At 38.6% G+C, this 25,675-nt stretch overlaps 1 protein-coding gene across 1 annotated transcript in view; it reads left to right on the forward strand.

Annotated features, from left to right (window-relative positions):
* Positions 1–21,029, forward strand: part of TMEM232 (transmembrane protein 232) — a 161,233-nt gene extending 140,204 nt beyond the window's left edge. The window contains exons 13-14 of the mRNA XM_059693928.1: positions 17,626–17,719; positions 20,480–21,029. Of these exons, the coding sequence (XP_059549911.1) occupies positions 17,626–17,719; positions 20,480–20,686 (301 nt within the window). The 3' untranslated portion in view covers positions 20,687–21,029. The remainder of the gene's footprint in view (positions 1–17,625; positions 17,720–20,479) is intronic.
* Positions 21,030–25,675: the final 4,646 nt, after the last annotated feature.

A 25,675-nucleotide genomic window follows, 5' to 3' on the forward strand; every position in this document is an offset into this window, starting at 1 on the left:
GGATCCACTAGATCCTTTGTAGTCCTAGAATCTGATACAACACTAAGCACATAGCAGATGCTCCATAGATACTCATTTAATTAATGGTGAATGAAACCAAATTACTTCAGTTTTAGATATATCGATATTTTGGCATTATTAAGATGTTGAGGTAGAGATGTCCACCAAGTAGTTGCAAAGGTAGAAGCAGGATAAGGAGGTAATTGAAACCTCTTAGATAATGGTAGGAATTAAATCCAGGTGATGACAAGGTAGAAAGTGACAGCAAGTGGAGAAAACTTTGGGGAAATCCCTATAATTAAAGGAGAAGAAAATTCAGAGAAGGTACAACCATAGATGGAAGAAAAGACCTAGAAGAAACTTGTGTCTAAAAATAGAGAAACACTCTTAAAAGGGGTGATCAGGCATAGTAAGTGATATCAACATGTGAAGAATAAAGAAACAATCATTTCATTTAACAATTAGGGGTCAAAAACCAGTTACATTTATTTTATTTTATAGATGGTTTTATTTCAATTGCTTTTTTCTTTCCAAATATTTATGAATATGAATACTAACAGTAGGTATCAGGAAAGTACAAATTATCTATGATCACATCTCTTTGAGATTATTGCTGTTAAAATGGGCATATTTCCTTCCAGTTATTTTAAATGAATATGGCAATAGTCAATGTTGAATGCAACAGTTGTCAAATGCATCATTTGTCAATATAAAGTTACTTTCTTTGAACCATTTAATGATTTTTGTCTTGAATTCTATTTTGTTTGAAAATAATATTGTAAGTAACATTTTAGTGTTTGTATTTTCCTAGCAAATCATTTTTATTCCTTTTCTCTTTTAAGTTTAATTTTTGTTCCAACAGTCTTTTGTAAGGTACATTTAGTTTAATTTTTTATTTGGCTAATATGGTATTAATGGCATCTCATGTTATTATTACAATTTATATGTCTTCTGTCTTTTTCTTTTAAGTGTTATGTATAATTCCTTGCATTTCTTCTATTTAGAATTTGTTATTCTTATTTTTATTTACCCCAATGATTAGAAAGGCATATATATTGTTTTTATTTATTTTTTTATTTTATTTTTAATTCTTTATTAGTTAAGGTATTACAAATGTGTCCTCATCCCCCCCCCCCATTAAATCCCCATCCTCCCTCCCTCCCCCCCCCCCCCGGTCATGTTCTCATCCCCCTGTTGTCCATGTCCATTGGTTTGGCTTATATGCATGCATACAAGTCTTTTGGTTGATCTCTTCCCCTTGCCCCCTCCCTCCCCTACTTTCCCTCTGGGGATTACATTTCTAAAAAAATTCTGTATGACAAAAAGTATCTAAATAAATAATAAAACATATATTTTGTAGAATATCTTTCTTCTGATCATTTATGTACTCCATGTAACGAGGAATGTAACACATTTTCAGTTCATTTTTTCATATTTTAAAACTATAATATATATTTTAGATCATATTAATATGATTTAAATTTATTAAATAAATTACATTTTCTCCTTAAGCAAAATTATGTTTTTATTAATGGTGTAACAAATTTAACACAATTATTTAGACTGAATTTACATTTAATTTGGTTCAATTCTCATTGCTAGTCTTTGTACAAGTATTGGCTAAATGTTAATTTCCAGAACTACATAACAGTTCATTTGGCCTCAAAGAGCTTACAGTCTAATGGCTTTCTCTCAATAGGATTGCTCTTTCTTGTTTTCTATTTTCATTAGAAGCATCACCAAAGTTTGAATTATCCCCATTCTTAATCTCCTAGTGTAAGTACTTCATGGAAAGTATAGAGAAGGAATTTATTTTTAAGTATGTAAAAATCTAAAGATTCTTAAGAGCAAATCATTTTTTTAAAATTTCATATTGTAGGGGAGAAAACTAAGGGTGATTTTTATTTATGTTTACTTATTATTCTCTCAGTATGTGGAGAATTTTACTTTTATCCTTGTAGTTTATTTTTTTACTTGAGTCTCTACTTCCTTTTTGAACTGGTACAGAAAATCATTTCCATGTACTTAGGTCATTTTTCAGATCTATAAATTTTCTGTGGTCATATTTTTAATATTGTTTCTATAAAAATTTTTCTCTAGTTTAATTGGTAATTCTTAGGTTGAATCACATTTTATTTATTCCATTTTAGTTATACTTTCTTTCCTTATTTATTTTCATGTTTTACTTTCCTCTAACTTTGGAAATCTTTTTGAATTGGTAATCCAAAACACTGGTTCATTTTAAATAATGTTTTTTTTTCTTATTTTTAAAACTGCTTTTATTATGTATTGATCTTTTACCACAACATTTTATGTTTTCATACCATCCTTCCTCATCTCACATTGTTTTTATCTCTAACTTTTCAGCTCCTATTTTATTGATCCTATGTCCTATTGAGTGCCAAGTAGTTTTCTGACCTTTCTTTCAGTTTCATATGTCTTCTAAAATTGCAGCAATTTTTAAAAGTTTATTTTCTTCTGGATATATGAGATAATGTATAATTCTTCATGTCTATCAATAATTTACAGATTTGTTTGAAAGTTTTCTTCAATTTGCTGTGTACTAACGAGAGTTCTCTATACGACCGGTGATTGCCAATGGACAGAATTTACACATTGTCTTTGTGTCCCACTCTACACAATTGTATGCCAGTAGAAACCCCTCCTTAGACCTACAACTGGGTAGCACACTGATGACTGTATTGCCTAATATGGTTTCAATATCTGGCAGGCTTTTATCTAATGTGGCTATGCTGGAATGTGAGGAGGTATTTTTCTATCCATTCTGTCTGGATCTCAGATCTCCAAACAGTGTTATTGGAAAACAGTCTGTTAGAAAAATAGAGCTCTTCTTATCTTTGAGATATTTCTCTTTCCCCCAATAGAATTTCATTTGTGGTAAATAACCTCTGTAGGATGCAATATAATCTCACCCATCAGTTTCTTCTATTTAATTTTTAATTATTTTTTATGACCTGAAGAAGCTAACTATATATATAGGGGAACTAATATGGGATCATAAAAAGTAGCTCTCCAGGTGCTGCAAAAATTCAGTGCCTGTAATTCTGGTTGTTAAAGACCTTGGGAGCAAACAGTTCTAAAGCTAAGACTACCTGCTTTCAAATGAGCCTTTTTCCTATTTCTGTTAGCAGAGTATTGTTGAATCCTCAATTCCACTCTGCAATCCAGTTACAATGACTCCTATATTACTAAAGATTACCACTAGTAAATACAGATTCTGGATTATGTCCCATTTTCAGCATGCTCCATTTATCATATTCCATTCAAGAACATATTATAAGTAGACAAGAATGAGAGTATTATTACGGGGATATTGTAAGCCTAGTATAGTGTATTATAATAGCATGAATAATTTTCAGAATTCAGTCCTTAGCTATTATTAATAAGAAATTATTTGTAGTATACCTCACAATTATGGAGAAATGCCAACATGTCAAGAAATTATAGCTTAGAACCTCTGGAATAAAGCACTAGTGGGATATTAATATTTAAACATTCTTAGTAGTTTAGCTTCAAGCCTAAAAATTTGTACTATTATGCTCTTTAACCAGCAAGAATTGAGTCATTCAAAGGCAGAAAAGAGAGGATAAAACATGGTCTTTTGTATTTCTCCACTTTCCCACCCCCAAATCTGTATAGTTGCTATGGCAATCAATTGCTTCTCTGGTAAGATAACTTCCAATCTTTAATATGTACTGCCAACACTCTGTTTCAATAACTCCTGAAATGGTCTTGCAACTTTCAGTATTTCTTGTTCAATCTGCACAACTGTCAGAGTAATCATTTTGAAACAGAATTCTTATCATACTGTTTTAACTGCAAAAATGTTGTACTGAATGAAGGTGAAGTCTTTTTTTTTTTTGCATGCCTCCTACTGGGGATTGAGCCCACAACTCAGGTATGTGACCTGACTGGGAATTGAACCATGACTACCTGGTTCATGGGTCCACACTCAACCACGGAGCCACACTGGCTTGGGTGAAGGTGAAGTCTTCATATGAAAGAGTCAGATTCAGAGCCCTGACTTTCTGTCTCTGTCACTCCCACTTTCCCCCTTCCCTCCTTTCCCTGAGAGTTAGGCAGGGAGGGGAGGCAGAGAGTGATACTCCCTAGGTAGGAGATTGTCTGATGTCTCTGATGTCAAGAAAAAGTCTGTAGATATGATATTTTGGGGTTCCCCAAGAAAAAGCCTTCACTCTTGTGGTAGGAGGCCTCTAAGAGGGCCTCCTGTGACTCCTGCTTCTCAGTATTCATGTTCTTGTATACTTTCTTTTCTTTGAGTATGTGCTGGACTTAGTGATTCACTTCTAATGAATAAATACAGCAGAAGTGATAAGATGCCATTTCAAGATTAGGTTATAAATAGACAGAGGTTTCTCTCTTGTAGACTCTCTCACACTCACTCACTCTGAGTGAAATCAACTGCCATGTTGCTCCAAGAAGTTTCAGTGGCAAGAAACTGATGTCGTTGACCAATAGCCAGCTAGGACTGAGGCTTGCCACTAGTCCTATAAATATGCTAGAAGGTAGATTCTCCCCCTGTTGACTTTTGAGTTGTCTGCAGTCCCTGTCAACACTTGATAGAGATATTATGAACTGCATCAGACTCTATGTAAGCAACAAATACATTTGTTTTGTTAATTGAGATGACAGCATTTATTAATAAAATTAGGAGTAAATATCTTGAATAATATAGCTCTTGAGAGAATAAATAGGCTACCACAATGCCTGGAAGTCAGGATGGTATCAGATTCCTCAAAAGCAGGATCAGAAGCAAGAAGATGGTACAGCCTCAATAAACTGAGGGAAAATAATATTCACTCTAAAATCACAAACATTCCTTGGTGTTAATATATTTGGTTAATAATATATTGGGAAAAAGATAAACATTTCATATAAAGTTTTAACTGACTCTATTCTGTTTTTCATTTGGGTAGAGTCCAAATGACACCTGGATATTTTACTGCTTCAATTTGTTAAATCTGAGGGTAGGATAAAGATAGTTTCAAATTATTTACCTTCTACTAGTCTCCATATCTGAGGATGCTTCTTAAGAATATCTTTCTCCAAAGGGAGGGAGAGAGTGTGAAAGAGTGAGGGAGTGATAGAGGAGTGTATGGACGTGTGTGGTGTGTGTGTGCATGAGCTAAGGGCAGTTAGATCCTGCAGGTCTTCCAAGGGGCTGCCAAACCAGGCAGTCTTAGATGGCGAAATCCCACTGCCAATGGGGACACTCTGAGGGCAGCCAGTGCGGGCATAGAGACCATGCCATCTTGAAAAACAGAACTGCTTGAGACTAGGATCCTAGCATCAGTACCACCCACTCTGGTCTCAGACCAGGACCCTACAGCCACTAGGGACAAAGACCTGTGACCACAGTTGAAGACCCATAGACACCAAGAATCCAGACATCCTGGCAGCAGATTTTTGTGAGTCACAAAGCCCATCCCCCTCCCCGCAGGCTGGCGGCAGTGCCATAGGAACTGCTAGACCCGCCCCTCGCACAGGACCACAGCTCTGCTACAGGAATTTGAGCCTAGGTGCATGCTTGGACACTGGGAATCTGTTCTCCGCAATGCAATCGGGCAACCAAACCCCACACCCACGCAGGGTGGCAGTGCCACCTGATTTCGATTCTGGACAAGCACACATGGAAGTCTGTTTTCTATAGCACAAGAGTGGACCTCCTGCCAACACAGTGTGACTATGCAACCTGGTTCCCCAAGAAGACCGGGGACCCTGATTCTCTACATGAGAGGCAGCACTGAGCACCAGTGACTTGACTCTTTTTCTCATCACATGCACCTGGGATCCCTGATTCCCAGTGCATGCACACTAAGAGCCAGTGACTCTAATTCTTGGCACATGCACACACAAGGACCCTGATTCTCGGCACAAGGCCAGACCAAACAACAGAGACTATGATACTTGATTCTTGGTGTAGGCACAGGGGGACGCTAACTCCTCCTGGCATGTGCTAGGGGACTTTGATTTTTGACACATGCCAGCGGGGTCTCTTTTTCAGCGCAGCGCAGGCAGGGTCCTTGATTCTAGGTGTGCATATGAGGCCACACTGAGCGCTGGTGTCTCTGATCCTGGGTGAGTGTGGCTCCCATCAACCCACAGCAGCCACACATCTTGGTAACAAAGCTCTTCAGTGACACTTGGGTGCTGCGAAGTTCCCACTGCACATAGCCCAGGCCCACGCAACTCTACATTTGAACCTTCTGGTGATAGTTAGAATGGAGAGGCAACGAAACAATCCCCAGATGAAAGAAAATGAGAAATCGCCAAGAAAGTAAATAAGCTTCACAGACAAAAAAAGTTAAGGGAGTTTATCACTACCAAGCCAGCAATGCAAGACATGCTAAAGGGACTGCCATAAAAAGAAGAAATAGAAAGTGAGGAAGGAACACAGGCATAAAGTACAGAAATGGCTACAAACAAGTAACTATTAATAATGACATTAAACGTAAATGGATTAAATGCTCCAATCAAAAGACATCAAGTGAGTGATGGATAAGAAAACATGACCCATATATATGCTGTCTATAGGAGAGCCACCTCAGAACAAGAGACTCACACAGACTGAAAGTGAAGAGATGGAAAAATATCTATCAGGCAAATGGAAATGAAAAAAAAAGCTGGGGTAGCAATACTTATATCTGACAAAATAGATATCAAAGTGAAGACCATACATAACAAGAGACAAGAAAGGCCACTTCATAATTCTAAAGGGATTATATTACCAGAGGATATAACTCTGGTAAACATTTATGCACCCAATGCAGGAGCACCCAAATACATAAAAAAACTTCTGGAAGATATCAGGGGAGTGATTGGCAACAACACAATCATAGTAGGAGACTTTAATACCCCATTAGCATCACTGGATAAATCCTCTAGACAAAAAATTAGCAAAGGAACATCAATCCTAAACAACTCACTAGATCATATGGATTTAATTGACATCTTTAGAACATTCCACCCCAAAACTACAGATTATACATTCTTCTCAAGCGCACATGGGACATTTTCAAAGATCGACCACATATTGGGACACAGGCAGAGTCTCTCCAAATTCAAGAGGATTAAAATCATATCAAGAATATGTTTCTCCAAATGAGGGAATAAACCTAAAAAATGGAACATAGTGGGTTCAGAAAACAGTGGTGAGTATTCCCAGGATGACAGGCCTAGTGACAACCAGTTCCAATTGGTGTAAGAAGACACTTAAACTCACCCAGCCGACATGGCTCAATGGTTGAGTATTGACCAATGACCCAGGAGGTTGTGGTTTGATTCCTCATCAGGGAAAATGCCCAGGTTGCACAACTGATCAATGATTCTCTCTCATCATTGATGTTTCTATCTCCGTCTCCCTCTCCTTCTTCTCTGAAATCAATAAAAATATATATACTTTAAAAAGAAGACACTTAAACTCAACACATTCAAAACTAAAGTGGTCACTTGTTCTTTATGCAAATTCAAAAAGCTCTTTGATATATGTACTCACTTAAGACATATGCACCCTTATTCACACTAATACTACTCATCCTTCCAGGTTGTTCAGAGGTGTTCATGTAGCCCTACCTCAGCCTGGAGCACAATATATTTTCTCTTACTTTGTGAAACCATCTCCATTAGTTTCTATAAACTGCCTTTAAAGAAACTTAGCATCCTTTTACTATGTCTTTTGGCATCTTTCAGTCACAGCACAATTCTGTTCTGATAACCACACAGATTTTTGTCTAAAATGAAACTTATGAAAAAACCTCAGACTCTAAGGACTAAATTTATTTAGGGGATTGTGGATAAACAGCAATGCTATGGTGGCAGAGAACTATCCTCGGCCTAACATTGCAAAATTTTATGTCTGAAATGTAGGAATAATAGTTTCAGTGGAACATCCCATTGGAAGTTTTGACTCAGTGAAATGAAAAGAAATTAAAATTCAAAAAGCCTTGACTTTGTGTTCCTTAGTTGCCTCTGTAAGGTCTAGTCAATGTGAAAGTGACACCTGAAACTTTATAATAGGTACTGTATATGGAAACTACCAGATCAATAGTCTGGCTGGCAAAGAAAAGCAAGACTGAAACTGTAGCAGACGATGTCTGGGAAAGAGCCCCTGGGACAAGATCACTGGGAATAGTAGAAGTCAAGTAGCCTGCAGTTTCCCTTGAGTGGCAGTTCTTCATGCCAAGAAGAAACAGGATCACTACTCAGGCTATAGATGTTGGAGGGGTGAGAGCAGAACAATTTTTAACTCTCACTGAAAGGACTAAATCTATAGAATGTTTTATAATGCAAGAACTACAAAACAAAGGCAAATTTTAAATAGGTACAAGATATGATTAACGTGAGATCAAGCAATGGTAATAGTAATAGTCAAGTTGAGAACAAGCTATTACTTTCTTAACCCACCCTTAAAAATATCCAAGATTTATTTGTTTGTTTTTATTTAAATTCTTTTTTTAAATATATTTTTTACTGATTAAGATATTACATCTGTGTCCTTATCCCCACGTTATCCCCTACCCCCCCCACTCATGCTCTCACCCCCCCCCCCCCGCCCCCCCGTTGTCCATGTCCATTGGTTAGGCCTATATGCTTGCATATAAGTCCTTTGGTTGATTTCTCCCCCTTACCCCCACCCTCCCCTACCTTCCCTCCAGGGCCCTACAGTCCAATCAATGCCTCTCTGTCTCTGGATCAGTCCTTGTTCATCAGTTTATGATGTTCATTATATTCCACAAATGAGTGAGATCATGTGGTATTTATCCCTTAAAGAATATCCTTCAGCATTTCATATAATCCTGGTTTGGTGATGAGGAACTCCTTTAGCTTTTCCTTATCTGTGAAGCTCTTTATCTGACTTTTAATTCTGAATGATAGCTTTACTGGATAAAGTAATCTTGGTTGTAGGTTCTTGGTATTCATCACATTGAATATTTCTTGCCACTCCCTTCTGGCCTGCATGGTTTCTGTTGAGAAATCAGCTGACAGTCGTATGGGTACTCCCTTGTAGGTAACTGACTTTTTTTCTCTTGCTGCTTTTAAGATTCTCTCTTTGTCTTTTGCCCTTGGCATTTTAATTATGATGTGTCTTGGTGTGGTCCTCTTTGGATTCCTTTTGTTTGGGGTTCTCTGCGCTTCCTGGACTTGTAAGTCTATTTCTTTCACCAGATAGGGGAAAATTTCTGTCATTATTTCTTCAAATAGGTTTTCAATATATTGCTCTCTCTCTTCTTCTGGCACCCCTATAATTCGGATGTTGGTACGTTTGAAGTTTTCCCAGAGGCTCCTTACACTATCTTAATATTTTGGATTCTTTTTTCGTTTTGCTTTTCCAGTTGGGTGTTTTTTGCTTCTTTGTTTTTCAGATCTTTGACTTGATTCTTGGGATCCTCTCATCTGCTGTTGGATCTCTGTATATTATTCTTTATTTCATTCAGCATATGTTTAATTTCTGACTGGTCCTTTTCCATTTTTTTTGGCATTCTCATTAAGATCCTTGAAGGTCTCACTAAGTTCCTTGGAGGTTCGTAGAAGATTCTTGAGTAACCTTATAACTGTGGTTCTGAACTCTATGTCCTCCATTAGTTTGCTTTCCTCCATTTCTTTCATTTGTGACATGTTTGTCTTCACATTTTTGGCTGACTGGGAGAAGCCACTGTCTGTGCTGGAGACACCCTTATGTGTGTGGGTCCAACCAGCAGGGGCTACAGCAATATCAACAGATTTCTCCTCTTTGTTTGGAAGTTTTGGAGCTCTCTGATTCGCTGCAGTTAGGCTGCAAAAGCGCAGGTGCCTCCTTTGTGCATGAGCACAGCTTGGGAGGGGATGTAGTGGGGCGGGGTCTCAGAGAGTTCCCAGGGTGGGGCAAACAGCAATGATGTCATCAGCGGCCCCGCAACTCCGACTCAGTGATTCCCCGCACAGCCCTGCCAGCAGCTCTGAGAGAAAGTCACCTTCGCTTTCCGACCCGCTGCAAGACAGTCCAGTTTCTCCCCGTAGGAGCCTGGGACTCCAGCCTCTCGCCGTAAATGAGTTCAGTGCGTTCGAGAGCTTGTCCCCTTCCAATTGAAAAAACCCGTGCACCCAGGTGCAGCAGCCTTGCGCGTGCCTCCGTACCTCTGTTCTCGGTGCCTCTCCCCTCCTACTTGGTCTCAATGCGCTTTTTTCTTTCATTCTAGTTGTAGAACTTCCACTCGATCAGCTTTCCCATGGTTCTGGATGATAGCTGTTTTGTCTTATAGTTGTGGTTTTAATGTTGTTGTGGGGGGCAGCACATACAGGTTTGTACCTTATGCCGCCATCTTGGTTCCTCTAGAATCTATTTAAATTCTTTATTGTTTAAAGTGTTACATGAGTTTCCTTTTCCCCCTACAGACCTCTTCCCAGCCACCCCCATCTCCCAGGACATTCCCTCACCCTGCTACTATCTGTGTCCATTGGTTATGCTCATATTCATGCATATAAGTCCTTTGGTTGATATATTACCCCCTCACTCCCCACCTTCCCACATAGGTTGGACAGTCTGTTCGATGCTTCTATGTCTCTGGTTCTACTTTTGTTCATCAGTTTATGTTGTTCATTATATTCCACAGATGAGTGAGATCATGTGATATTTGTCTTTCTCTGACTGGCTTATTTTGCTTAGCATAATGAGCATTATGTTGTTAGTTTTTTAACTTTGGAAAACTTTGTTGTAAATATCCATACTTTAAATCTTGTCTCCTACATAAATCTATAATCTTGAGGTTCTCTGATTTAGGCAAGGAAATTATGGTGAAAGAAAGCAAGAATAGTGTTTAAAGAAAAGACATACAATTTGCTATTTGAATGAATAAGCTTTATAAAATAGAAAATCAACATTATTTGAGATGAAAAATCAGTCATTTATGTGTCCAAAAATCATTTATTTTTAATCCTTCTGCTTTAAAGATGCATAAAAGATTAAATATTAGCAGGTGGGGTTTTGAGTATGAAAGTTATGATTAAACTAATGGCCTGGTACATGAAATTCATGCATATTAAAAGGGGATTAATTAGAGAAAATATTTTAATATTGCTATTTGCCCTTTCTCTATAATAGAAGTGTCAGAGATGAAAGAAAATTAGTAAAATGTATATGAAAATCTTCCTCCTGTCAGAGTCTGGGGCACGCTGTGGGATCCAGAGTCAAGGCCCCGCCCACCCGCAGCACCTCAAAATTGTGCAAGAGCTAGACCAAGCTGGCCCCACCCCCATTGGGCAAGATCCAGACCCAGCCGGCCCCATCCTTGTCAAGCCCCGCTGGGCAGGGGGTGCAGCCTCAGGTCCCCTGTCAAACCCGCCAGGCAGGGGGCACGGCCTGAGGTCCCCCAGCCTGGACCAGGGGGCATGCCTTGAGGTCCCCTGTCAAGCCCTACTGGTGGGAAACGTGGCCTGAGATCCCCCGTCAAGCCCTTCTGGGTGGGAGGCGCGCCTTGAGGTCCCCTATCAAACCCCACTGGGCAGGGGGCATGGTCTGAGATCCCCTGTCAAGCCCTGCTGGGCAAGGGGGCCGCAGACTCAGGGCCCCCATTAAGCCCTGCGGGGAGGGGGGTGCAGCCTCAGGTCTCCTGGCCCAGCACTTGGGCAGGGGGCACACCTTGAGGTCCCCCTTCAAGCCCTGCCAGGCAGGGGGTGCGGCTTCAGGTCCCCTGGCCCAATGCCAGGGTGGGGAGTGTGGTCTGAGGTCCCCCGGCCCGGTGCTGGGGCAGGGGGTGCAGCCTGGGGTCCGCCATCAAGCCCTGCCAAGCTTGGGGCACAGCCTGAGGTCCCCTATCAAGTTCTGCTGGGCAGGGGGCATGGCCTGAGGTCCCCCAGCCTGGTGCCAGGGTAGGGGGCATGGCCTGAGGTCTCCTGGCCAGGGTGGGGGGTGCAGCCTCAGGTCCCCTGTCCCAGCCCAGAGCCATGCAGCCTCAGGTCCCTGCTGATTGCTTGTTAAGGTTCATCATGGGAGCTCGGTCTTCACTGTGGGTACAGCCATTTTGTGTTACGGAAACCCCACCTCTGCTGTGGGTGAAGCCATCCTGTGTTACAGAAACTCCGCCTCCACTGTGGGTGCCACCATCTTTGTGATGGTGTGATGGTCAATTTGTATATTCCCTCTTTATTAGATAGGATGTGTCTCTAAGGATTGGACAACTTTCAGTTTCCAGAAAGATCCATGGTTCCTAAGAGTACTGAATTAAAATTGAATTAGGGAAAATGGTACTGAAATATAATTGGATGGTAAACTTAAGATCTAATTTTGTTTTTGACTTAATTTAAGTTGTTATCAGCTTAAAATAGACTGTTATATCAATAAGATCTTTTATATAAGCCCCATAATAACCACAAAGCAAAAACCTAAAGTATATACACAAAAGATAATGAGAAGTGAGTTAAACCCATCAATAATTACTTTAAATGTTAATGGACTAAATTCTCCAATCAAAAACTACGGAGTGGCTGAATGCATTAAAAACCATGACTCAATTCTATGCTGCCTACAAGAGAGTCATTTCAGTTCTAAGAACACAAAGAAACTCAAAGTAAAGGGATGGAAAAGATGTTCCTTGCAAGTAGAAACAGAGAGCAAGAATAGCACCATACTGCTCTAACCGGTTTGGCTCAGTGGATAGAGCGTCGGCCTGCGGACTGAAAGGTCCCAGGTTCAATTCTGGTCAAGGGCATGTACCTTGGTTGAGGGCAGTAGGGGGTGTGCAGGAGGTAGTTGATCAATGTTTCGCTCTCATCGATGTTTCTAACTCTCTATCCCTCTCCCTTCCTCTCTGTACAAAATCAATAAAATATATTACAAAAAAAAAAAAAGAATAGCGCCATACTTACCTTGGACAAAATAGACTTCAACTCAAAAACTATTATATAATGACAAAGAATTCAATTAATCAAGAGGTAATAACAATTATCTATAATAATAAAAGCATAATATGCTAACTAGACCAGACATCCTTCCAGATGACCTTCCAGACAAAGCTGGGGCTGAGAGGGAAGCCCAGGTCATGGGTGCAAGAGGGAAGCTGGTGCCAGCAGACGGGGAAAGGAAGGCCTACTCTTGCACAAATTTTGTGCATCGGGCCTCTAGTAAATATATATGCACCAAACTTTGGAGCACCAAATTATATTAAGCAAATATTAACAGATCTGAAGGGAGAAACAGACAATATTACAAAAATAGTAGAGGACACCAATACTCCACTTTCAATGATGGATAGATTATCTAGACAGAAAAATAAAAAGGAAACATTGAACTTGAATATACTTTAGACCTAACTGACCTAATATATTTAACATTCTACCCGAAAGTAGCAGAACATATATTGTTCTTAAGTGAACATGGAACATTCTCCAGGATAGATCATACTAGTATTTTAGGTCACGAACCAAGTGTAAGCAAATTTAAAATTACTGGAATCATACCAAGTATCTTTTCCAACCAAACTGTTATAAAACTATAAATTATTAACAGTAGAAAAACTGGAAAATCATAAATATGTAGATATTAAACAATATTCTTCTGAACAATCAATGAGTCAAAAAATCAAAGAGAATATAAAAAATATCTTGAAATGAATGAAAATGGAAACATAACATACCAAACTTATAGGATGCAGCAAAGACAGTTCTAAGAGGGACATTTAGAGTAACAAATGCCTATATTAAGAAAAAAAGAAAGATCTTAAATAAACAAACATTATACCTCAAGGTACTATAAAGAGTAAACCATATAAGCCTAAAATTAGCAGAAGGAAGGAAGCAACAAAGTTAGGAGCAGAAATAAATGAAACAGACTAGAAAACAATTGAAGAAATCCATAAAACTAAAAGAAAGTAACCAAATTTGACAAACCTTTAGCTAGACTTTCCAAGATAAAAAGAGAGAAGACTAAAATAAAATAAAATAAAATAAAATATATTACAACCGATACCACAAAAAGACAAAAGATCATGAGACCACTGTAAACAATTATATGCCAACAGATTAAATAAAGTAGGAGAAATGAATAAATTTCTAGAACCATCATACAATCTACTATGACTGAATCATAAAATAATAGAAAATCTGAACAGACCAATAACAAGTAAGACCGAATCAGTCATCAAAAACCTCCCAACGAAGACAATCCCAGGATCAAATAACTTGATTAATTCTATCAGACATTTAAATAATTGATGCCAGTCCTTCTGAAACTGTTTCAAAAAATCAAACAGGAGAGAATACTAGTATTCTCCTGATACCAAAGCCAGACAAATATTTTGAAATTTAGCAACTTTTATTTTAAAAATAATCCCATCTGAGGTGTTATTCTTAAATGACTGGATGACCCCACAATAGAGGCATCCAAATCAGAATAATTTAAAGAAGAACTTGAATTGTCTCTGTTTTGCTATGGCTTCCTCTAAATTCTTTTGATGGTGATAAATCTCCAAAATTTAGAGGGAATTCATACAACTTAACTAAAGGAAGGTAAATAATCTAATAAAAAAAATGGGCAAAGAACCTAAATAGATTAGTTTTGAAAGAGGACATACAGAAGGCCAAGAGACATATGAAAACATGCTCAACTAATCACTAATCATCTGAGAGATGCAAATCAAAACAACAATGAGGTACCATCTCACACCTGTCAGAATGGCTATCATCAACAAACAACAAGTGCTGGCAAGGATGCAGAGAAAATTCCCACTGCTGGTGGGAATGCAGACTGGTACAGCCACTGTGGAAAACAGTATGGAATTTCCTCAAAAATTTTAAAATGGAACTATTTGACGCAGTAATTCCACTTCTAGGAATTTATCCCAATACATTAGTAACACCAATCAGAAAGGATATATGTACCCCAATGTTCATAACAGCACAATCTGCAATAGCTAAGATTTGGAAACAGCCTAAGTGCCCATCAGCAGATGAGTGGATTAAAAAACATTGATACATCTACACAATAGAATACTATGCTGCTGTAAAAAAGAAGGAACTCTTACCATTTGCAACAGCATGGGTGGACCTGGAGAGCATTATGCTAAGCAAAATAAGCCAGTCAGAGAAAGATAAATATCACATGATCTCACTCATTTGGGGAATATAATGAACAACATAAACTGATGAACAAAAATAGATCCAGAGACCTGGAAGCATTGAATAGACCGTCCAACCTCAGAGGGAAGGCGGCGGTGAGGGGGTGTAAGAGACCAACTAAAGGACTTGTATGCATGCATATAAGCATAACCCATGGACATAAACAGTAGGGGGATGAGGGCATGTGCTGGGGGTTGGGAATAGCTGGGGAGAGGTGAATGGGGGAAAAAGGAGACTTATGTAATACTTTAAACAATAAAGAATTAAAAAAAGAATAATGCACCTGACATTTGTTCAGTATTTGCTCAATCAAAAGTGTTTTATATCTTATTTCTTTTTGATATTTATAAAATAAAAATAAAGCCAATATAATTTTTATATTAAAGAAAAACAGGAATAGAGGGATTAAATAATACAAGGTGGCAGAACCATATGCTTAACCATTTTACTATATTTTTCTGTTTATATCATTGAATGTTTGTCTCTCTTATGCCTCAGGTTGTCTTGTATTATCGTTATCTATGCATCTTTCTTTTCAAGTACAAATTATTCAACTGAAATAACTAGAAATCACAGATGCACAAGCATACCCACCTAACCTTTCCATTTTAAAGGCTTTCTAATATATTATTATACATCTCTTTAACTTAAATTTAAACCTTTATAATTCAAGAAGGAATTTGAGGCAAGTTACTTGAATATTTTTAACCTTTAAATAATTATACTATTCTATCTTATTCCCTTTTCACAGTATTTAGCACATTTCTTTGAATATCAGAAGTGCTCAAATTTTGTTAAATATAGTTAGTCTGTGTCAGCCCCCAGATGTCCCCAGATTCCCCAGCACTGTAAAATTATATTTTCTTCTATTATTTTAATAGGAAGACTAGAGTTCCTATTCCGCATGCAGTGGAAAGCTCACTGCTCTTCTGCCCCACAATATTTCTGAATCTTATGGGTTGGGAGAGGGCTCCATATATTTTCTCTGGTCACCAGGCACTTGAATTGAAGTCCTGCTATTAGTTCCACTCTGTGACTTGTCTCCTGAGATTGCCATTCCCCTGCTGTACTGGACATTGCTCTACTGACATAGTGTGTTTTGTGGTAGACTCTTACCAATGTCACAACTTTCATTTATACATTCCATAATTCACTAAACATGCAAACATTTATTGAGTGTTTGCACTATATTGGGAACTGATAAGACAATGATAAGTAAACCATCTGCACAATCATGTAGCTCGTATTCTAACCAGGAAATCTAAAACTCACACAGGCACACAGATAAATTTAAAATTACAATTGAGATAAGTATGAAGGAAAGGCCCATGGTGGATTGAGAGCTATGGTAGTGGATTTGAACTGAGAGCTGAAGGATAAATAGACATTAACCAGCCCTGTGCAGAGATAAGAGGGGGAGAAGAGGGTAAGACATGGTAGATGCAGGGATTCAAAGAAGAGGTCTAAGTCCAGGTAAGAATGATGGTTTAAATCAGGGAAATGATGGTGAAGATGAAGATAAAGGAAATATTTGAGAAGCATTTAGTACAGTGTAAAGAAGGACAGCCTGGTGATATGAGGGAACCCTACAAGTATCAAAAATATAGAGCTCCCTATATAGAGCAACTTGAAAAAAGTGCATGTAGACATACATTATAGTCATAAAAATTTATCAGACTGATTTGAACTTGGAAATTTTTCACCAGTTATGTCACTGATTAGGTTCTTGCCTAATAGCTTTATTTTTTAAACCCACTTTTTCTCCTACAAAGCCATATTCTCTATCACCATTTTGTTGCTTTACCTATTTCTGGACTCATAATAATTACTTCAAAATATCTAAAATAATAAAATTATTATGTGAACAGTATGATAATAAATCTCCAATAGCTTAGTCCCCACTTTGCACTGCCAACACTTTCATTGTGCTGTTGCTAAGCTGTCTGCCACAGTTCCACTCTTAGTATTACGAAGAGATAGGAGCAATACTGAAGTCACATCACTGTTTTTTGTTGAGGTTTGTGTGTGTGTGTGTTTGTGTGTGTGTGTGTAGTATGCCTTAGTTCAAATTCTTAGGCTTAGACTTCCACCAGAATATCCAAGGTCATGGGGCTATGTATGGTGAGGCACACTTTCATCTCCCCATTGATCATAGTCGACTTCAACCATCCTTTAGCCTTTCATATCCTTACATCTCATTTTCTACTGACAAGCTATAGTATGTACATCTCCTAAGAGAAGACTGCCTTTTTATTATTGTCTAGTGCTTATTCTATATGTCATACCCTATCCTCAAACATGTCAGTTTTAATAACCCCAAATGGCTTACCAAAACTAAAAGCTAATAATATAGTAGACTGTACAGAATTAAGTACTTGATGTTAACAATGTAGAATCAAAATGCTTAATAACGAATTATGACTTTCAAAGTTATATATTCCTGGGAGAAGGAATATCTATACCTAATGTTGGATCTGTTCTTATGCTCTTTTGAAGGGAACATCCTTCTGTAATAGACGTCCCCCTGTTTTCAAATCCAGATTTCTTCACCAAGAGAGATGAAGAATTGACAAGAATCATTGACCATTATGTAAGATTGACTTTCTTAAACTACTTGCAAAAGCTTTGTTTTTTAAAGGTATTTTTAATTAGAATGTGTAGTTCTGAGACTTTAATATTAACATGTGGAACTTAAAAGTAGAGCCATGATTGGGCATTGCTAAACTTAATTATATCTCACTGTACTGTCTATACATATCAGAGCCTTCACTGGGCTACAGAAAATTGGCCTCTGTCATTTTAAAATACTAGCCTTAGCCTGTTTCCTGAATTAGTAGATTTTTTAAACAAGAATCTGATATTGAACACTGAACACTGTTTTTTTCTACAGTATAGTTTTAAAAATGGAACAAAAATCTTTTGACTCAATTTTCAGTGACCATTCTTTGCCCTTGAAATATAAGAAAGACTTTAATCACTTTGTTCATAGTTTGAATTAAACTGTGGCAATACAAGGCTATTCACTTAAGACACTTTAATCCATTGAGCTTATTTAGTTGATCATTTCTTGCTAAATCATTTTATGATTGCTTTTTTGTTTTAGGAGTCGTTTATACCATTTACTGAATAGACTATCTTTACCATATTGTATGCTCTTGCCTCCCTTGCCAAATATGAATTGACCATAAAGGTGTGGGTTTATTTCTAGGCTCACTATTCTGTTCAATTCATATATATGTCTGTTCTTATGCCAGTATCATGATGTTTTGATTACTATGGTTTATAGTATAGTTTCATACCAGGTAGCATGAATCCTCCAACTTTGTTTTTTTTCCTCAGAATTGCTGTGCTATTCAGGATCTTTTGTGGTTCTATATAAATTTTGGGGACATTTGTTCTACGTCTGTGAAATATGCCATTGGTATTTTGATAGGAATTATGCTGAATCTATGAATGCTTTTGGTAGTATGGACATTTTAATGATGTTAATTCTTACTTGTGGATGCTTCCACTTATTTGTATCTTTTTAAATTTCTTTTTTCAGTGTTTTATAATTTTCCAAGTGCAGGTCTTTTACATCCTTGGTTAAATTTATTCCTAAGTATTTTTTGATACAGTAGTAAATAGGGTCATTTTCTTAGTTTCCCTTTCTGATAGTTCATTTTTGTGTATAAAAATAAAACCAATTTATGGATATTTATTTTGTATCCTACAGCTTTACTGAGTTTATCAGTTCTAATCGTTTTTTGATGGAATCTTTAGGGTTCTCTCCCATAATTAATTTTTTACATTTTATTTAATTAGTGATCTTTTAAGAAATGATAAGAGATTATTTCATTTACTGATCCCACTGAGTTATAATTTATCATATAACTAATATTTAAACTACTCTAGCAATAGCTACAAGTACTAGGACTTGGAAACAGAATGATGCCCTGGAAACACAAAATGAAAGCTGTAGTATTATATTTTTATTCAATAATGAAAGTTTTGCTAAACCAGTATATCACATGTACAGGGTAGTATAAAAAATTCCTAATGGTTCATAAATATGGCATCTATATTTTACCAGTCACTCAACTGAATTATGTAGAATAGATTACAAGAGACAGCAAATTGTCAAGGTATATATACACATATATATTATGTAGTTCTAATAACACAACAAACATCTTTTTACTCAGTTTTCAGTTGCTATTCTTTATTGTTGAAAGAATAGAAATACTTTAATCACTTTGTGATTAAACTCATCTGCCTGGGGCTAGGTGAAGAGCTAGAGGACATTATTTTGAATGATAGAGAGGAGGCTAGGAAAAGAAGGCTAAGAAATGGACCCTAAAAAGTATCATTTTTTCCTCTTTTCAAAGGCATAAGCATTATATAAGCAATCACCCACCACGAATCTGTTTGGAATGTAGCTATAGAAGGGTAAAGGAATCCTTTCTGAAAATAAGTTGGATGTTTGATAGAATCCAAATTGTTTGATATGTGGGTAGCCTAATCAAATAGTAGTACAAACTACAAAGTATTAACCTGGGAAGATTTTTGGAAGTTTCTTGAATATCATATTTAACAAAGTCTTCATGTATATGCCATTTCCTCTCAGGAAGCTATAGCAGTACTGCTTTGTACGTTACATTTTACACTTTATAAAACGTCCTTACATTAGCTACTTTAACTTTCACAACAACCAGTAAAATAATTACCAGTAAGAATGGTGGTTTACATTTCAGTTATTTTACCAAGGTTTTAAAGTTAGTAAATGATTGGTGTACACACAAAACCAAATCTTTGGACTTCAAATCTTTCTTTTTAACTCTCCCTCATTGCTCATTTTCTGGTTTATAATCCCTAACCTGAATGGAAGTGGGGATGGGGAGGTAGTATCTGTAGGATTGACAAGAAAGAAAAACACAGCTACATAGTAGCCATAGATCAGCATTTATCATCTGATTAATTTCATTTTTTGACCTCACATGTAATAGTATCACAATTTCTGCCTTTCACTTTAATTTGGTTTTTGTTTTTCTTTGGCTTGATTTTTACTTTATGATTCCATGATTTCATGTAAATACCAATATTGATGAAGAAAGGAAATTCATTTGGTATATAGAAATATAAACCCTATTATCTTTTCTTATTCTTAAAGATGTTGAGGGAATTCTTCTTTGTGTGTGTGGGACTTGTACACTTCCTGATAGATAGCTTATATATTTTTTCCAGTGTGGTAGAGTATAAATTCCTGAAGAATATCTGTGAGAAAACCTAAGAGGATAATTGAATATATAAATTTTCATTTTGAGAAGTTAATTTCTAATCATATGTAAATGACACCTTTTCTCTGTAACAGTGGGAGAAAGAGCTACAGATCCGACAGAAAGAAGATGCAATATGTGAGGCCAAAGAACGTAAAGAAAAAGAGTTAGAGGAAAAAAAACACTTCAAAGAAATTATGAAGAAAAGAGAAGAGAAATTACACAAGCAAACCAAACCTTATGAGCTTCCTCTTAGGACTGAAGCAATTTCATTAGAAGGGAAAATGACCTCCCCAAATTGAGATCCATGTGCCAGAAATTCATTGCATAAAAGAGACCAAGATAGCTACATGTTAGGAAAACATTCTTCTAATTAACTGGAAACAATCTCTTAGAAAGGAATTGTTATCCTGGTACATGCTTTGTAATAGTCACATCTTAGTTCTCAATTAACAGTTAGCTTTTAATCACATTTGAGTGAAATGATTTTACCAATTAAACATTTTCAAAAATACAGCTAGACTTTTCCCAATTGACTCTTATCTTGTGATCATACAGCATACTTAATCAATGATTCTTGGAGTATTGATATTTATTGGACAGTTAGATGGAAATAAATTGCAAATTTTTAATGAGTCGCATATAAGAATTATTTCTTGAAAAAAGAATGAGCATTAACTAATTGATACTCCTATAGTAATTATTACTCAAATAAAAGAAGTAAGAGACCTGCTTGGATTTGTATTTTATAGTCAATTTGTGCCAAATCAAACCATATGTCAGACACTGCAATTTGATAAATAACTGTTTATAAGCAAATCTGAATGGCCCAGTCATCTCAGAATGAGTTGAACCTTAACATATACCATAGCAGACTCTTGAGACAGTGGTTTTACTTTGTCAGATGTATTTATGAGAATGGATTTGGATGGTCCTGGAAGGTACAGTTGCACTTACTGATTATCCAATCAGGAGTCATCTTTACAATGTCAGTTCACTTCATCTGATGTTCTCAGCCTATGGGTAAGAGTAATGAGATGGGGTTCCTGTGATGCCTTATACTCTTTTTCTGAAAAATGTAGATAAAAACCAACTTTAATTTTGCATAGGTGGCTTGATGATACTTAAGAGACAGGTGCTTTATCAGAGATATCAAACTCAAACGACTACCAGGTCAAGAAGGTAATATAAATTAGTGACAAGGGCTACAGAAAACCTATTCTACCCCAAGAAAGTTCCCACCATTCAGTTGTACTTGTGCTGTATGTCCAGTACTGTGGGATCATCCAGTCTTTTAAGAACATCTCAGATGGGATTATTTTTAAAATAAAAGTTACTAAATTTCAAAATGTTGGCAAGCAACTAAAAAATTCATATAATTTTAGTTTAAATTTGACACATAGACCACAAGTTGTTACCTACAAAAGAAGATACATATAAACATGCATATATATAAAGAATGTATATATAAAGATATAAGGATTATTATTAATCAGCTGTATAGATAGATAATAACTTTATTCTGATATTATTCTCTAAAATTCTTTATTAAGTTACTAGGGGCCCGGTGCACGAAATTCGTGCACTGGGTGTGTGTGTGGGGGGGAGTGTCCCTCAGCCCAGCCTGCCCCCTCTCACATACTGGGAACCCTCAGGCGTTGACCCCCATCACCCTCCAATCGCAGGATCGGCCCCTTGCCCAGGCCTGACGCCTCCGCCAGAGGTGTCAGGCTTGGACAGGGGACCCCCATCTCCCCCCGATCACTGGCTCTGGCCCCCGCCCAGGCCTGAGGCCTCTGGCCCAGGAATCATGCCTGGGCAAGGGACCCCCATCTCCCTCTGATCGCTGGCTCCACACCCCGCCCAAGCCTGACGCCTCTGACCCAGGCTTCAGGCCTGGGCAAGGGGACCATCATATCCCCCCAATCCCCGGCTCCGCCCCCCACCCAGGCCTGATGCCTCGGCCAGAGGAGTTGACCCTCATCACCCTCCGATCACCAATCACCGGATCGGCCCCTTGACCAAGCCTGAGGCCTCCGGCAGAGGTGTCAGGCCTGGGCAGGGGACCCCCAGCTCCCCGCGGTTGCAGGCTCCGCCCCTGCCCAGGCCTAACGCCTCTGGCTGAGGCGTCTGGCTCGGGCAGCGGGGACCCACAGCTGCAGCGGCCCCACGATCGTGGGCTCCGCTTTAGGCCCAGGCAAGGGACCCCTAGCTCCCGGGACTGCCAGCTTCGACCGTGCCCAGCTCCCATCCCTGGCTCCACCCCTACTTCCTTCTATCACTGGCCAGGGCGGAAAAGGCACCTGATTCTCCGATCATGGCTGGGGGGCAGGGAAAAGGCGGCCCTGGGGCCGCCTTTGCCCTGCCCCCCAGCTCTTAGCTCCCCCCTGGGTTTCTGATCACTGTCAGTGGCAGGGGGCTTCTTGCTTTCCCTTTCGCCTCCCTGCATTGTGCCTACATATGCAAATTAACCGCCATCTTGTTGGCAGTTAACTGCCAATCTTAGTTGGCAGTTGACTGCCAATCATAGTTGGCAGTTAATTTGCATATAGCCTTGATTAGCCAATGAAAAGGGTATCGTCGTACGCCAATTACCATTTTTCTCTTTTATTAGTTTAGATTCTTTAAAATTCTTAAAATTTGGCAACTCATACTTCTTATAGTTTTCCTCCTATGTCCTGGGATATTAGCAAAGAGTGGGGCTCATAGATCTGTGCCCACATTCTACTTACACCCCCTGCTATCTATGAAACCTTGGGCAAGTTACTGAACTCACCTGAGCTGCAGTTTACTCATTTAGAAAATGGGTACAGTGCATATACTGGTATCAGTCAGAAGTTAATCAGGAAAATGGAAACAGATCATTCATTTTTCACAAAGAGTTTAATGTAAGGAATTGTTTCAAAAGGTGTTAGAGAACTGAGCCAATGAAAAGGCAACTAAGACACAGGCAGAAACCCATTACTGCAGGAAACTGCCACCACCTCTAGGTGCAGGGGATCGGAGAGGAAAGGGTTAGATCATGACTGTGGAGGGGGCAGCACACACAGTGGGATGCAGCCCTCTGAGTAGGAGGCACTGTCCAGCTGGTACCTCTGACCAGGCACAATAAGGCTGTTTGGGGATCCCAGAAAGAAAAAGAAACTGGAGTAAGTTGGCTATTCCAGAAACCATGCTGCCAGGAAGAGCAAGAAAACTGACAGAATCACGTTCCTTCTCCCCATCCTGGAACACTTCCTCCAGTGCAGAGAAAAGCAGGGTGGCTATGCTGCTGAAAGATGCTGGTTAAATAACTGGAAAAAACTCGAAGCTCAATGCCTAGAACATATTAGGCCATGCAATAAAATTTAATTCCCCTTTTCCCCCCTGAATTTTAGCCCCCCCCCCTTTTTTTTTTTTTGCCATTTCTGCAAGTTTTTCTGAGACCAGAAAAAAAAAACACCACAAAAAAAAAAAACCTTAGAAGAAAGCATCATGACCTTTAAAGTTCATGTAAATGGTATAAAAAGAAATTTTTACTTTTTAAACAAAACAGAGGTTAACATAACTAATCTGTAATTCTTCCCATAAGTACTTAACACAAACTCAAATGGAACTCTTTGTATTATACCCTTAATATTAATTTTGCCTCAAAATTTACAAAGGTTTCTATGAGCCTCAGGCTGACTTGGGCACCAGACAGATTCTTTAAACTCCTCTCCTGCTGTTCACCTTGCGGTTTCTCAGCCTTGGTTACTTATTTTCCCAGACTCTTCCCACTAGAGGTTGGTTAGACTCTAGAGGGAGAAGAAAAGGGAGAAAGATACTCCCTGTCTATTACCCTCTGCAGCTCTTACTCATCTGTAAATGCCTCTACTGCTAGGAGATGGTAACCTATCTCAGATCTAAATTCCTTTCTATCTAAAACCTGTTTCTATGCCACTTTACACTCTGTTTACTTTTATTTTAACGGACAAACCTAGGTCTTCCTGCATCCATTTATTATAAATTCTCTATAGACTTAGCATCCACCAAAGCAACTTTTTTTTTTTTTGCACAAACTATATCATAGACCTGTTTCCTTATTGAGAAGAAAATATTTATAGAAATTTTAGCTAGTTTCCCTAGGGTACTGGAAATTAAGACATATATTAGGCAACAAAAGAGAGAAAACATAAATTATAAATTCTGAGTAACAGAAGCATAGAAATAAGCATTTCTTCTACTGCAACTTAAAAAAGAGAAATAAAAAGATCCACAAAGGTTTGCACGGCATGACAAAGAGAGGTCTAAGGAAGAAAATAGGCAAAACAAACACCTTCACTGTGGATACTAGTGAGTGGGTTTTTGGGGAAAAGGGGCCTGCAGAGTAGTAGACAATTAAAAGGAGCTCATAGTAACAATGACAGAAATGCTTTAGTAATGTTTAACAATTATAATTCAAGTAATTGATTCCTTTTGTTCTTACCATAAAAATCCTCTCTGGGACATATAACTGTCTACTAGTTAATTTAGAGGAACTTTCCTCAATTTAAATTTTTTTCATTTTGATACAGAATTTTTGGACTGGAACCCAGATGCTTTGTCCCCCAGAGTCAAAGAATGAATCCATGGACAAAGGGTGGTACAGCAAAGGTGGAGATTTATTGAAGAACAATACAGACCCCCACGTGGGGAGAGGGAAAGATTCTCACAGCATAGACTCCCACGTGGGGAGGGGTAAGAGTCCCACAGACTTTCTGTTTCCATGGTTTATAAAGGCTGCAGTTCCTGTGTCCTGATATCCCCTTTGATTGGTCAATATTCCCTTTTGAATTGGTTACTATAGTGACTCCTGAGGCCCTCCAATTTCTTCTGTGCTTTCTTCCCTCTTCTTTATTTTGTAAATATAGACCTTTTTTGGCTACTTCCAGTTCCCTGGTCTTATGGAAATACTAGAGGCCCGGTGCGTGAAGATTCATGCACTGGGTGGGGGGGGGGCTGAGGGGGGGGCCCACAGCCCGGCCTGCCCCCTCTCACAGTCCTGGAGCCCTCAGGGGCAGGAGGCGACCCGGTCATCAGGAGAAGGCGATGCCCCATCACACCTCTTGCTGCTGCCACTGCTGGCAGTGCAAGCCTCTGCAGGTCCTGGTTACCTGAGCCTTGGGCCGGCCCTGGGCAGCTGGGGGCTGAGGGGTCTGGGGGACTCTGGAGGCAGGCTCACACCTGCCACCCGGCAGGACTGAGGGCACTGGGCACCGCCATCTTGTGGCTGTGGGCGCTGTCATCTTTGAGGGCATGGCAGTCAATTAGCATATTCCCTCCTAATTGTC

Source organism: Myotis daubentonii, chromosome 4, assembly GCF_963259705.1.
Source record: "Myotis daubentonii chromosome 4, mMyoDau2.1, whole genome shotgun sequence".
NCBI lineage: Eukaryota > Metazoa > Chordata > Mammalia > Chiroptera > Vespertilionidae > Myotis > Myotis daubentonii.